The sequence below is a fragment of the Pezoporus wallicus genome, unplaced genomic scaffold, assembly GCF_028554395.1.
Source record: "Pezoporus wallicus isolate ANWC-B61680 ecotype Strahan unplaced genomic scaffold, APGP_CSIRO_Pwel_v1 contig_2384, whole genome shotgun sequence".
Taxonomy (NCBI): Eukaryota; Metazoa; Chordata; class Aves; order Psittaciformes; family Psittacidae; genus Pezoporus; species Pezoporus wallicus.
Genome location: NW_026640488.1, coordinates 9,823,079 through 9,836,203, shown reverse-complemented (window position 1 = coordinate 9,836,203; position 13,125 = coordinate 9,823,079). Strand labels below are relative to the sequence as shown.

General features: G+C 34.0%; 1 protein-coding gene across 5 annotated transcripts in view; it reads right to left on the bottom strand.

Annotated features, from left to right (window-relative positions):
- WDR17 (WD repeat domain 17) overlaps positions 1-13,125 on the bottom strand; it is a 57,111-nt gene that overhangs the window by 13,011 nt on the left and 30,975 nt on the right. For all 5 annotated transcript variants that reach the window (XM_057419209.1, XM_057419210.1, XM_057419207.1 and 2 more), the window contains exons 9-20: positions 12,341-12,432; positions 11,088-11,170; positions 10,093-10,179; positions 9,271-9,435; positions 7,596-7,798; positions 7,310-7,459; positions 7,061-7,191; positions 5,189-5,314; positions 3,010-3,165; positions 2,661-2,725; positions 2,152-2,284; positions 647-738 (exon numbers count right to left, since the gene is read on the bottom strand). In XM_057419209.1, the coding sequence (XP_057275192.1) occupies positions 647-738; positions 2,152-2,284; positions 2,661-2,725; positions 3,010-3,165; positions 5,189-5,314; positions 7,061-7,191; positions 7,310-7,459; positions 7,596-7,798; positions 9,271-9,435; positions 10,093-10,179; positions 11,088-11,170; positions 12,341-12,432 (1,483 nt within the window). The remainder of the gene's footprint in view (positions 1-646; positions 739-2,151; positions 2,285-2,660; positions 2,726-3,009; positions 3,166-5,188; positions 5,315-7,060; positions 7,192-7,309; positions 7,460-7,595; positions 7,799-9,270; positions 9,436-10,092; positions 10,180-11,087; positions 11,171-12,340; positions 12,433-13,125) is intronic.

Here is a 13,125-nt window from a genome sequence, read left to right as displayed (position 1 = left end):
ATAAATCCAATATTTGGATATTCATGCTGTACCTGTGAACTCTGCATAAGTATTTCTCCATCTGCTCAAAAATCATATATGTAAATGAAGTAACTACACAACCTCCAAGCTGCTTTTGTTACTACACACATAACTTGATAATGTACATTAGGTTTTTGAGCACCATTCTAAGCAAGGAGAGATGCATGTTTTCTGGGCACATACAATGAAAATATGGCCATTAGCATACATTGTCAGAAATTTCACTGATGATAAAAAGTAAAAGCTTCATGAGAAGATGCATAAAACATAGGGTCCCACATATACTTGTTAACACTAAATCTCACTCTACTTACCAAAAGTTTGATGTTAAAATGCTACATATTTAACCATATTTAATTGCAGAGGAACATATCAGGCAAAAGAAAAGGATTTTTATAATACATACATGTGAAAAATCCATTTGGTGCCAGAAGTGACAACAGGGGAATTATTCAGAGGAGCATCAGATAGTAGGTAACTCTATTAACTAAGTTCTAGAAGATGTAACATTTTGTTGTTGAATTCTTCATTGCTGATGCCAACTTAAACCACTAAGGTTTAACTCCCTTGATGACTTTACATTCTGCATTAAAATGAGGCTTTAAATATAGAAAGAACAACTTACTCCTTATAATCATCTGTACTGTTTCCACCAGAATTTGAAGATCCACCTGTTGTGGAGAGTGGTGATATCTGTATATTTCCTTCACAAGCTGCCTGGCAGTGAATAAAAAAATAAAATAAAAATCAAACTGAATATGAAATGCATTGTTTCAAAAACAAAAATGATCTATAAAAATCCTTCTAAGGGCAAGGTATACCAAAGGAAATATTTAAACCAATTAAATTATTTATAGGTAAATCTTTGCCTAGTTTTACTCAGCCATTCAAGAAATTCTATAGAAGCAAGCAACTTTTTTTTTCCTATGCATTTGTACAGGACTTTTTCTAGCATTTGAATATGTCTAAAATGGACAGTCAAGGGTAAAACCTTGATTTTTACATCCCAAAGAGCAAGTGGCTGTCAATGAAGGATGAACTCCATAGATATTTCTCAGTAGGTATACCAGCAAATCTGGAAAGGCTCAGATAGTGGCAATAAATTATTTCTGTCATTAAATAAGAAGAAATCAGTATGAGTTCAAATGAAATTCTTTTATGTGCTTTAAGGTTTAGCTTGGTTAACAACATTAAAACTCAGGACCCAGTTAAAAGGGAAAGTTCTGATATCTTATTGCCTAATATTATCTGATTAAACCTTTGAAACAAAGACTATTCAATGAATTGTACTAAAAGCAACCCCCGCAATGTCACCCTTACAAGAAAAATAATCTTTCTAAAGCTTTGGAGGCTTAAGCATTATAACTTGTTGAATTTAAGCATACCTCAAAGTTCCATTCTGTGCACAACAACAGACAGATAGACAATTTCTAAAGGACAAATTCGCATTCATTATTAAAGTCTCTGAGGCAATTGAATGTTCAAGGCGTGAAAGAGTGTACCAAGGACAAATCGTGACAGTTTATTTAACAAGCTATATTAAGTATATAGAAATTACTCAAAAAGAATAAAGGAATGGTGAAAGAGAATGAAAAAGAAATATCAGTTTCTCATGTTTTGTGCTATGTTCAATTCGGTGTTTACATCCAAATCAGAATGTACTCTTGGTAGTCTCTTGTATTGTTTTTTACACTAATTTGAAAGTTTGGTTTCCTATATTACTACTGTAACTGAGCAGTTTCACCCAAAGATTCTATAGGAGGTAATGTAAGCAAGATCTCAGTAGAAATGCAAGACAAATCCTAAATGTCCTTGATGTTAAGGACAATACTGACTGCTGAAAATCAGGTTTATTTTCTAGTTCAACCAAAATTAAATACACTGGTTCTCATTTGGACATTTGATTGCCATTTAGAAGAACTGGGCTTAAAATCTGTAAATAAGAGATACCTTTTTATGATTTCTGGATAAAAACTGGTCAATACAATATGAACGTAAAGAATGGGGTAGCATTAGTATTTAGCCATTTTGCAGAAGTGAACAGAGCTAGCCTTTTAAATGTGCTTGACACGGTCAGAGTTATAAACAAATAGCTAAATACATCTACCATATCGTTCTATATAATAATACCTGTGCAACAAGAAGAGCCTCTTTAAGCTGGCCTCTTGAAGTGAAGAAAGATACTAGTTTCTTCACATCCCCGACAGCTATACAGTATGGGATGACATCATCATTTTCTTCTTGAATTAACTGATCAGCTCTCCTAATTAAGCAAATGAATAAAATATATAACTGATCACTAAACTCCTCTCTATGCTGTAGGTGTTAGATGAAGCTACATAAAGTTCATTGAAACCCATCCGCCTTTCCAGACCTCAGAAGACTTGCAAACTGTGGATACTGCACTAAAAGGTTAAAATTGCAATTTATGCTCAACCCTTTAACTTGATTTTCGTACATAACATTGTTGTTGAAACCCTCCACAGTTCCACCCCAAAGCTTACTGAACAAAAAGTAATATCAAGAGAATATTGTAGCAAAAGCAAAGTACAACTGGTGTTAATATCCATCCTTCCTACTTATCTTTGTTCTTCTATGGACAGAAGCCACAATTCAGCACCTTATTTTTACTACCTTACCTTTGCATTAACTTCCTCCAATATTTCATCGAAACACCGGGTGCAACTGAGAGAGCTTTGTCCCACTAGGAGAAAGCAGCAGTACATTTAACCTGACCATTTTATTTTGAGAAACAGCTATATTTTTAACTAGTTTCATGTTTCTTCCATTAGAAATAAATTTGTCAAGAAGTTAAATATGGAATGAGCTATGCATTAGACTGCATATGTTAAAAAATAATATAGTTGGAGCAAGATGACACCTTTCTGGACTTGTGAACCATTTTGCTGCTACCTTATCTTTGATAGGGTAGCTCGTTTTCAGAACCTTCATCTTTTATTGTTCTTCAAAAATGTTCTGATATTTTACCTCTCCAAGTTCTACCATTAGTTCACAATACCGCTGAATTTGTCCTAATCTTAAATGTATTTCGGCCGCTTCTTTAAGCCTCTCTTCTTTGCTTGGTGCACCAATACCACCTCCAAACTTGGACATTTTTACTGTTGTCAGCTCTTGTGCCCTGGACTGAGGGAAAAAAACCAACAGAAAAACAACAGAAAAGATAAAGTTAAAAAAAAGGACAGTTTTCTGTGGTGAAAACAAGTTTTCTTCAGAACAAATTAGTGTCAAATGTTACAATGAAATACAAAGGCATTAATTTAAGAAAAAAAATCCTTTTAAGAAAAGGCTAAATGGAAGATATTACAGTGAAGTAATTAGAAGTGCTTACAATGAGATTGCAGTAAACTATTTGTTAAAGTTAACTGTTAGTGTTTTGTTGCACATATTCATTTTCCTCAATTATTTTTAATCTCTTACATATATATATATTTTATATTCTCAACTATTTTCTCATATGTAATAGTAATTCACTCAGATATCCATCATAAAAGTCTTGATATTTATGAAATTTCAAAAAATATCTGTGAACATAAACCATACAGGGCTGGGAATTGCACTTAGTACCATTACAGTGATGGCCACATGAAGATAAAGACAGTAGGCTCAACTGATGTCCTGATCTGTCATACTCCATGAACCTTGCGACCAGTAAATGATTTACGTTTCCAACTACTGCACTTTTAATATTAGTTGAAGAGACAAGACTAAATTTCTCCATTTGGCAGAGTTTGAGAAACAAGCACTAATAGGATCACAGTTAACATAACCAAAAAAACCCAAAACCCCAACCAACAGAAACCCCCCCAAAAAAACAGCATAAAGAAGCTTTGCTTCACATTTCAAAAATTGTCAGTTTAACTTCATCAGCAGTACATGTGAGACGGTGTTTGGCTATTCATGACTTAGCATACCATATAAGGAGGATGGAAAAGGATTTGTTTTTTTAAAATAATGTTACTTTTTTTTTATTTGTAACCTCCATCTTTTTTATCATTTTCATGCTCAAGTCTCTGATGTGTCCTTTAAGTCTGATAAAACAGAAAACCCCACTTGCTCTAGGTCCCTACTTCATCCTGAAATATTTAGATGCTGCAATACTATCATCCAGTTTCATAAGGGAAAATGGTTTTAGCAGTCATAAGCAGCCAGCATTACCCTATCCCTACTTTTTCTTAAAGCTGTGTAGAAAGATTCTGAGTCAGCAAAAACTGAACAAAATGCTTTTAATTAATGTGAACATTTAATCCAGATCCACAGAATGAACAGCAGTTACTGTAGTTACTCTAGGTTGCCTGAGTTGTAAATGCATGAAAACAAGTTGCAGGGATAAACAGACTGCTTTCACTGCATGAGTCAAGAATTAAATGTCTTCTTAGCTTAACTGTCTGAGAAAACTGGTTTTTGGATACATGGGCACTCACACGGACCTTCATAAGGTAAGCAGAGCAGCCACTATTATTACAGTTAACATCACTAATAAAAAGCTTCCATGACTTAAGAGTCATGAGGCATGTAGGACACTTTAAGAGTCTGATTTTGCAAAAGGCAGCCTACAACAACAAACATCAGGTGAAACCTAGCAAGTCTTTAGCCCTGGAAGTGGCATGTATTTTCTGATCCATACCACTAGATAATCTTTCCTCTATTACCAAATCAGTCATTAGAGTATGGGACTCTTTAGTATCCCTAAGAAGTCTCTGACAGTACCACATACCCCTGTACACTGTGCAAATTGTATGTCTGGTTGCATATTCATATTTGCAGCTACTAAGAAATTTATGGACTACTACTTGAATTTCACATTCATATCTGAATCACTTTTCAGCTGCATATCTGTATTAATGACAAATTCTTGGTTTTCCACTCTTTCCAGACAGCTTCAGAGCATATTTCTGCAGGGAAGACAAACTTGCTTCATAGCTCAAGTTGTTGTGATACTGACTGCAATTTCTTTTTCATTATTTTGAATTATTTTTTCCAGTTAATAACTGTAACCTAGCATTTTAACACAGACTGCGCATGAAATAAATCTGGACATGAAATAAATTGTGATCCCTTTGTAAAGCATTACAAGTTCTTTTCAAAAATAAGTGAAACACTATATAGATTAACAACCATTTTCACCTGCTGTTTATGCTTCACTTACCATTCTGAATCTAATGAGATGTTTCATATGCATAATTCCTTTGCAGTAGTTTTGTGGAAGCAAACTGTCATCCTGTCCTTTTATTACAGTAACCAAATCCCATAAATTTTTGCTGCCTCCTGGAGGCTAAAATTGTTAGAGAAGAAAAGAGTTTTATTACAGGAATGTTCAAGAGAGAAACTTGAACTTTGTTCGAAACATTGGAAAACATTTGTTTGGGGATTCCAAGAAACACAATTTCAGACAATTTTGATATTAGAAGCTTTCCTATGAAGACATGAACTAGTTCAAGATACATTTTCTTCTATCTTCTTGAAGGCTGTATGTGAACATACAGCAAAATCCATGTACCTAAATATCTGGTTATGTATGGACACAGTTGATGGCTTGCCATTAGAGCTTTCCCTTTTGCTCCCAAAGGAATGCAAGCTATTTGGTGGCTACTAATGGCATAAAACAACATTCATCTGCTGGGATGCAGATGCTGCCCCAGTACTTGTTTACCATTTTCTGTAAAGCAAAGGTGTGAGCCAGGCAAAAAATAGCTTCAAGGATTGACTGCCACAGTCTGGTTTACTATCTTAATATTAAATCTCAAAATAGATACACATGGTATAAATGTATATGCACAGAATCTTTCAGGCCAACAGGGCATTTTTTAAAATAAATTTTAAGGATTTTTATTGGTCTAACATTTGAATCAATCCTTCTGTCGAACTATGACAATGGCTTAACATTGAATGAGGCCTAAAAGAGAGAGGAGAGTGAGTAATTAGAAGCTCTAAAAACAAACAAACAAACAAACAAACTGATCTGAAAGAGCTTTTCTAAGAACAACAGGATTACAAGTTGGGGGTGGGGGGCATGGAGAAGAGAGAGAATATTCCCTTTTCTTTCAGTCTGTTAAACATCTTATTGACGGCTTATAGATTAAGCACAAAGCTATTTTCTGGACGTAAAAAGCACTGAACACAGCTGATCAAAAAAAGGTTTTGTTCTTGGAATATTCTAATATTCTTGTAAAAGTTTTACTGTCAAATCAACATAGGACATCAAAATTCATAACTTCTGTAAAACAAGGAATTCCATAAAAATATATTTTTTAATAAAACAGGAAATTTCAAGATTTGTAACTGAGACAGATTGTTTCAGCATTTCATACACTTCAATTTAGCTAGAAATAAAACCAATTATTTTGGATCAATTAGGTCTGTGTAGATCACTGTATTGACTTAAATTACAACAGAGCTTGACAGAAGCTGTAGTTCCAGGTCATTTTTGTCCTCATCCTACCTCAACTTCAGTTTCTGTGTAGGTAAGCACTCTCAGGACAGTTTCTATTTTTAACTCGATTGCAGAGAGAGGCTGCAGTGATTTACAGAAAATATTACTGCGCAATGGAGCACAGGGATGGGTACTGGGGCCATGGGTCATCCAGATCTACAGCTCCTAGAAGGTAATACAGCAGTTCTAACACAGACACTTGGGCAGTTCAAAGCTTATTCGCAACAAGGATGTCTCTTTGATGGATAAAAATTAAAAACTCCAATGTAGTTTGATAAAGCATATCTTTTCATTTGCTTCACTAGAAAATTCTTGCCAAATCAAACCTTTCCTACAGAAAATTAAATTATCCCACTTATTACACTTTGTGAACAATTGGTGTTCACAACTGACTAAGAATTTACTAACGAACATTTTTACATGCAGAATTGTTAATAGATAGAATTGATTTCTGCATATTTCTGAGATCCCTTTAAGAAAATGAGATAAAAAAATGGTAAAGAAGAAAGAAATTTCACTTCTGGGAACTGACTCCAGAAGAGAAAGTCACGCACATTGACAACACCCTTAAATTTGCACAATACTTACTGAAAAACATTCTGAAAACCATCTTAGTTTTTTTACTCGAGCATTTCCTGGGTTTTTTTCCACATCTTGTTTAATATCTCTGGAAACTTTACCACACAGCAAAGGAGGAGCACCAGATTCCACAGCATGATCTAACACACACAAACATACATCAAAATTTAAAAAAAAAAAAAAAAGAGAAAAGAAAAAAGGAAAAAAAATATAGCCGCATACAGAAAAATAAAACAATGGTATAAACAGTTTACTTACCTGTATTACCAATAATCTCATCCCAACATCTATCTGCTAAGATATTTATTTGTAGAGGATTTATAAGAGGTGTCAATGACCAGAGTCTCACAGTGGAGTCACGAGAGCAAGATGCCATAGTAAATGGACGACTGGGATGACACGTCAATCCTAGTGGAGAGGGCATTTAAAAATGTAGTCAAGTAATTAAGTTTATCTAAGAGAACTAATATGATTAAATTATTTTATAAATTTTAAAGTATATTAAAACACATTTCAATACAGAAATAAAATTTTTAAATATTACCATATACATCTGCACCATGATCACAAACTGTGTCCAAACATGTTCCGTCTCTTGTGTCCCAGACTCGAATTGTATGGTCCCAACTGCCAGATACCAGAAGGTAAGGAATTTCAGGATTCCACATCAATCCCCGTACTGGAGCTGTATGTCCACTAAGAACATTTATACAAGCATCCTGTGTATAATCCCATATTCGAACAGTTCTGAAACAGGATAAAAGAAGAAAGCCTCTATACTGGACATTAAGAAGCATTTCTTTACCGAGTGGTCAAACACTGGAACAGGCTTTTAAACCGTGAAACTCTCGCCCCAATTACACACGTAATGAGGAAGAATTCATACTAGCTTTCTTACTATTCTTCCCTTTTAAATAAGTAAGTTTCCAGCATTTCCTTTTCTTTTCAACAGTTGCTATTGTTGGGAAGAGCTAATTCAGCACACTACAGAATTAGGAAAAGTTCAGTTCTTGAAAGGATCATGGTAATTCTCACTAAAATTTACTATGCAATTAAATAAGTTATCAAAGCCCTTTCATGGCAGCAAAGCCACCTATTACAGTTTTTCCAGTGATGCAAAGGGACAATTTGATAGACCTTGTAGATTCTACTTCGTGAAGCAAGTTAGAAGGTTATTTTATATATTTACATATAGATTGTCCTACAGCAATATGAGCTCATGTGTGACTCTCATATACTGCTCCTATGTGCTGTATAAGCCTAGGTGCTGAACAGGTCATCTGAAATTACTCTGACTTTGACTGTGAACAGGAGTGTTCCCAAGTACTATAAACTCCAAGGACTGCTTACTTTGTTTTACCTAGGACTAAGTTATCCAGTGATCCCCTCCCCTCAAAGTGAAAGTGTGACTGTATTCTGGAAATCCCTCTGCAATCAAGTCTTATTACATAGCCATGATTGGTAATAAAATCAGAATACATCATAATGACACCATGACAGAATTTTGGATTCACTACTTCTTGCCCATATGAAATTGGATTTACACATAAGAAGTTTGTTTTCAAGTTGGTTTCTTTCATGAATCATTACATGAACTAACAGATTTGGTGCAAGCATAGATATCTATTGAATGACACTGGGGAAAGCAGTAGAAGCCAATACCCCAAAGTGTTACACTTAAAAAAAAATGTTTTGTATACTCTGGAGGGACGTCACTTCAAATTATAGAAAATTCCTTCCTCCTGCTTACCATAGACTGATGTGCTTTCCCTCAAAAAAAAAAAAAAATTATCAAACCAGACGTACCTAGCACTCATTAAAAATCCCCACAGATTCTACTTAATACACTTTTGAAAGACATCATATAAGGGCAGGTCTTGCATTCATATCTTTAAACATAATGAAAGTGTGTGTTATCCTCTTTGTATCATTCCTGGGAATAACACGTATCAGTCACTGACTCTACCCTTTGGAAAACATTGGGAAAGTTGTTTTGCTACAGCAGTTGTGACAATTTTAGATAATGATCCTGCTTCCCAAATACTGTATTAAACTAACAGCAAAGCTGCAGCCTGAATTGGAGCAAGGCAGAGATTTAAATTATTATATTATTCAGAGAGTTTTCGAAGGTACCATCACCAGTACTACTTAAGATCCTTTAATTTCTCTAATAATCCTGCTTAAGTTTTTAAATTTTCTAATAGTTCAGAAATACATACCCATCATCAGAGCCACTGCAGAGGATTCCTTCTCTCAGAGGAGACCACCGTACATGAAACACCTTTGCAGTATGCCCTGTAAAAACTTTCAGTGGCTGATCAGAGCTGGTTGCCAGGTAAAAAACACGAACACTTTTATCCTCACAACCAGTAGCTATCATATCTCTGAAAAATAAAAATAATAAAATCCTCAGTCACAGGGATCATAAAAAGTACTTAGGCATTTTAGTCTAGAAAAAAATATGATGTGTATTTTGCAGTTTACTTTTTAAAAAAGTGTATTTTTGCTTCCCCTTTGTCTCTTTATGATGTAATTACTGGTAACCCAATAAAATCCACTAAATCAGAAAAAAAAAAACTGCTGAAGATCCATTGGTTGCAATAGGAAATAGCAGTTGCTCTACACTCTGACCAAGCAACCAACACACAATTATGAACAGACTGAATTAACATGTAATTATTTGTTAGGGTTTTTTTTTTTGTGAGAAAAGGTCCTCATTTTGTTAGGAATTATCTGCAAAATTACCATATATCACAGTGTATTTAGTTGCCTGGTACATCTTTAGCTTAGCAGTCATTAAAAGGAAGTTAATCTAATCAATCTAAACCCCAATTTTGTGGTATTTAATGTCTGTCTCTTTTTTTTTTTTCCTCTATTATATATTCTACATACTACAGATATATACTATGGTGAAACAGAAACAATTTCAGTGCTCTAATATCACAGTAAAAAAAACACATTCTAAATAACTTTGTGTTATTTTATTGGTAATCAATTTTAATAGTAAATATTATAAAATCTTTGGGTTCATTTTTACTTACTTGTTGTTTTGACTCCAATCACAGCCAAATACTGCAGCTGGATGTTTGTACTTGTGAAGAACCTTGCCATCAATGGTTCGAATAATACTGAAACCAATTAAAATGTAAGATTTTGAGGAAACAGCATTCTGAGTAGCATATCTAAAAATTAACTTTGATTCTGTGCAGATAAGCCAGATAACAAAAAAATGTATACGGAAAGAATATAAGAAATCTTTATTTTACACCCCCTCAACTACCAAAGCTAACTCTGTATTTCTCATTTTACTGGACTTCAGAGTCCATATTCCTTCAGAGGGATTGTAACGATGCTTACTGAGCTACCTCCCTCCCTGAAAGGATCCTCATAGCCAAAATTTAAGTTGTAGCTGTGGTTTTAAGGTACAAAGGGATTTAGGGATTATAAATAAATAAATAGATAAATAGATTGATTGCTTTCTAGAATTCATGATCATTATATTTGAGCTGAAATAACATGGGTGGCAGAGAAAAAGGATGATCAAGTATTTAAAAATGTACTGAAACACAATACATGCAAAATTGTCTCAGTAAGCAAGTTTTTCCACATAAGCTATTATACCCCTGTAACAGTAGCGTTGCAATTACTTTGTTCAAAAATAGTGATTCCTAGTCCTTGAAATAACAAACTTACCCCCCCCCCGCCAAAAAAAAAAAACTAAACCAAAGACAAGCAAAGTGGGATAAGCTTTAGAAAAGTGTCCTCCATATATTCAGATAAGAAACCTAGAATATTATTCTTGGCAAAAAATAAAATCAATATTCTGTTTCACTATCAAAGTATCTTAGACATTATTTCTTTTACCTTTATTTTTTTCTTAAAAACATGAAAAATATATCCTAACAAGTACAGGAGATTAATATAACCCTAGTTTTGCTCAACAAGAAAAGTTTTCAAATTAATCACTGATAGTACTATCAAAGCTTACTGATTTAAGTCATTTAGCAATTTTTGATTTTCTTCCAATAACACTCACCAAAATCCATCACTGCTGCAGGTTGCTATTCTTTTGGAATCTTTATGACTCCAGGCAATGCAGAAGATTCCATTCTTTCCATGCTTCAAAAAATGCAAAATACCTATCAATAAGAAATAATTCACCCCTTTTTCTCACATCTGTTGACTCATCTTTTTTTATTTTATTCTCCTATGGGCTTCAGCCTTTTTTTCCCAGTAAAGAATACTGTACAAAACAACATTACAATGAGTCCCCAGTACAGCTTCGATGTTTGAGAATCAAAGTCCAAAAAATTGGGACTGAGAGGAGAGACAGTAAAGCTGCCGCACTCTCGAGGATCCAAGAGACAAAACTGGGTCAAGCTGAACAATGAGCCATTTATAATTATATAAACCTGAAGCTTGAATAAACGATAACTACTTGTTGGAATAATGAAGTTAGTGGGCATGAAATGTGAAAACTTAACTGAGACATGTAGCAGGACAAGCCTTTGAGAAAAGATGTTTAGTAACAAAAGTGCAAATCTAAGTGTTGGTACTTGGGAACTCCTGAATGTATATACCTATATTTGTTTCCTGCCTGCTCCCCAGCCCCATCCCTGTCTTCTTAATGGGCATCCTTTGCCTTCCAATGCTGATGCCACAGTTAATTATGTCTGTATAACCTTCAGAATACATCTATATACTAAGATAGTATACAAAATAGTGCAAAATATTACATATATTAAATATATGTATATATACTACAAATATTAAATATATATACATGTATATATACTACATATATTAAATAGCTCCTTCTGCTAATAACAGTTATTCCACTGTTTCAGGACTTACAAAAGCTTGCATGGATTTTAGTAACACAAAGCAAGATTCTAAACAAGGCATGCTGTTTAGTGCGCTGCAAAATAGAGCTTTATTGGTCTAGACTTCAGGGACTCATAATATTTCTGAGCCTTACATTGGAAAATACAGAACAGCATTTTAGATTTTGATAACCAGGTAAAGTCTATATGTCTATATACATTTACTTTTCAAGACTCAGGTAGGATTTTGCTGGGTATCACAGCAAATTTTAAAATAATGATGCTTTGCTATTCTCATGTAAAATCTATTCTGAGGAGATAAAAGCTGGCACACACATAATTCTTTCTATAGATTTTTATATTATAGCACCTTTTAAAAGGCTACAAACTTTGACCTATCTATCGACACTAGAGGGAACAACTAACTTACATTTTATATATACAAAAAAAAGTAATCTCATTTTACCTCACTGAATCTGGTTATCATTTTGCCTTTTTGGACATCCCAGATGAAGCCACCATTTTTGGATGTTGCACCTGCTATGCAGTTCAGATCTCCTTTAGAGAAAAATATTTGTAAGATCGCACAATAAATATAAGAACACAATATTATTTGAATAATGCGTTTCTACTTTAAGTTCAAGAAATTTAATATTAAATTAACAGAAGAAATCAATGGCACATAAACAAGATTTTTTCATACTTTAAGCCCATCATTTGTTACTGTTACAAGTATCAATTTCAACAAAAGCTTGCTTTTCTACATTCCTATTTTGAGGAAAGGACAAAATAAAAATTGTATTTTTGTAAAAAGTATTCTCAATGCCTGCTGGAAGTCTTGCAGCTAAGGTGACAAAAAAAAAAAATATATCCACTATGTATATGACTCAAACTGAAAAAGAGATACAATCAATGTGTCAAAAGTTGTGGCTACTAGAGCATTTTCTGTTCAAGTTCCCTACATACCAAGACAAATGTCAAAGAACATGACAGGACATATGTTGTGGGTTAACCCCAGTTGGCAACTAATTACTGCACAGTTCCTTGCTCACCCTCCCTCCCCTTCCCCCATGGGTTGGGATAAAACAGTTTAATAACTGAAATACATTAAAATGCAATAAGAATAACAATAACAATAAACCCCGTGAAACACATGTAATATTAATAATAACCATAGGAAATAAAAAGAGAGGAATAAACCCCAAGAAACACAAGTGATGCACAATACAATTGCTTACCATCCACTGACAA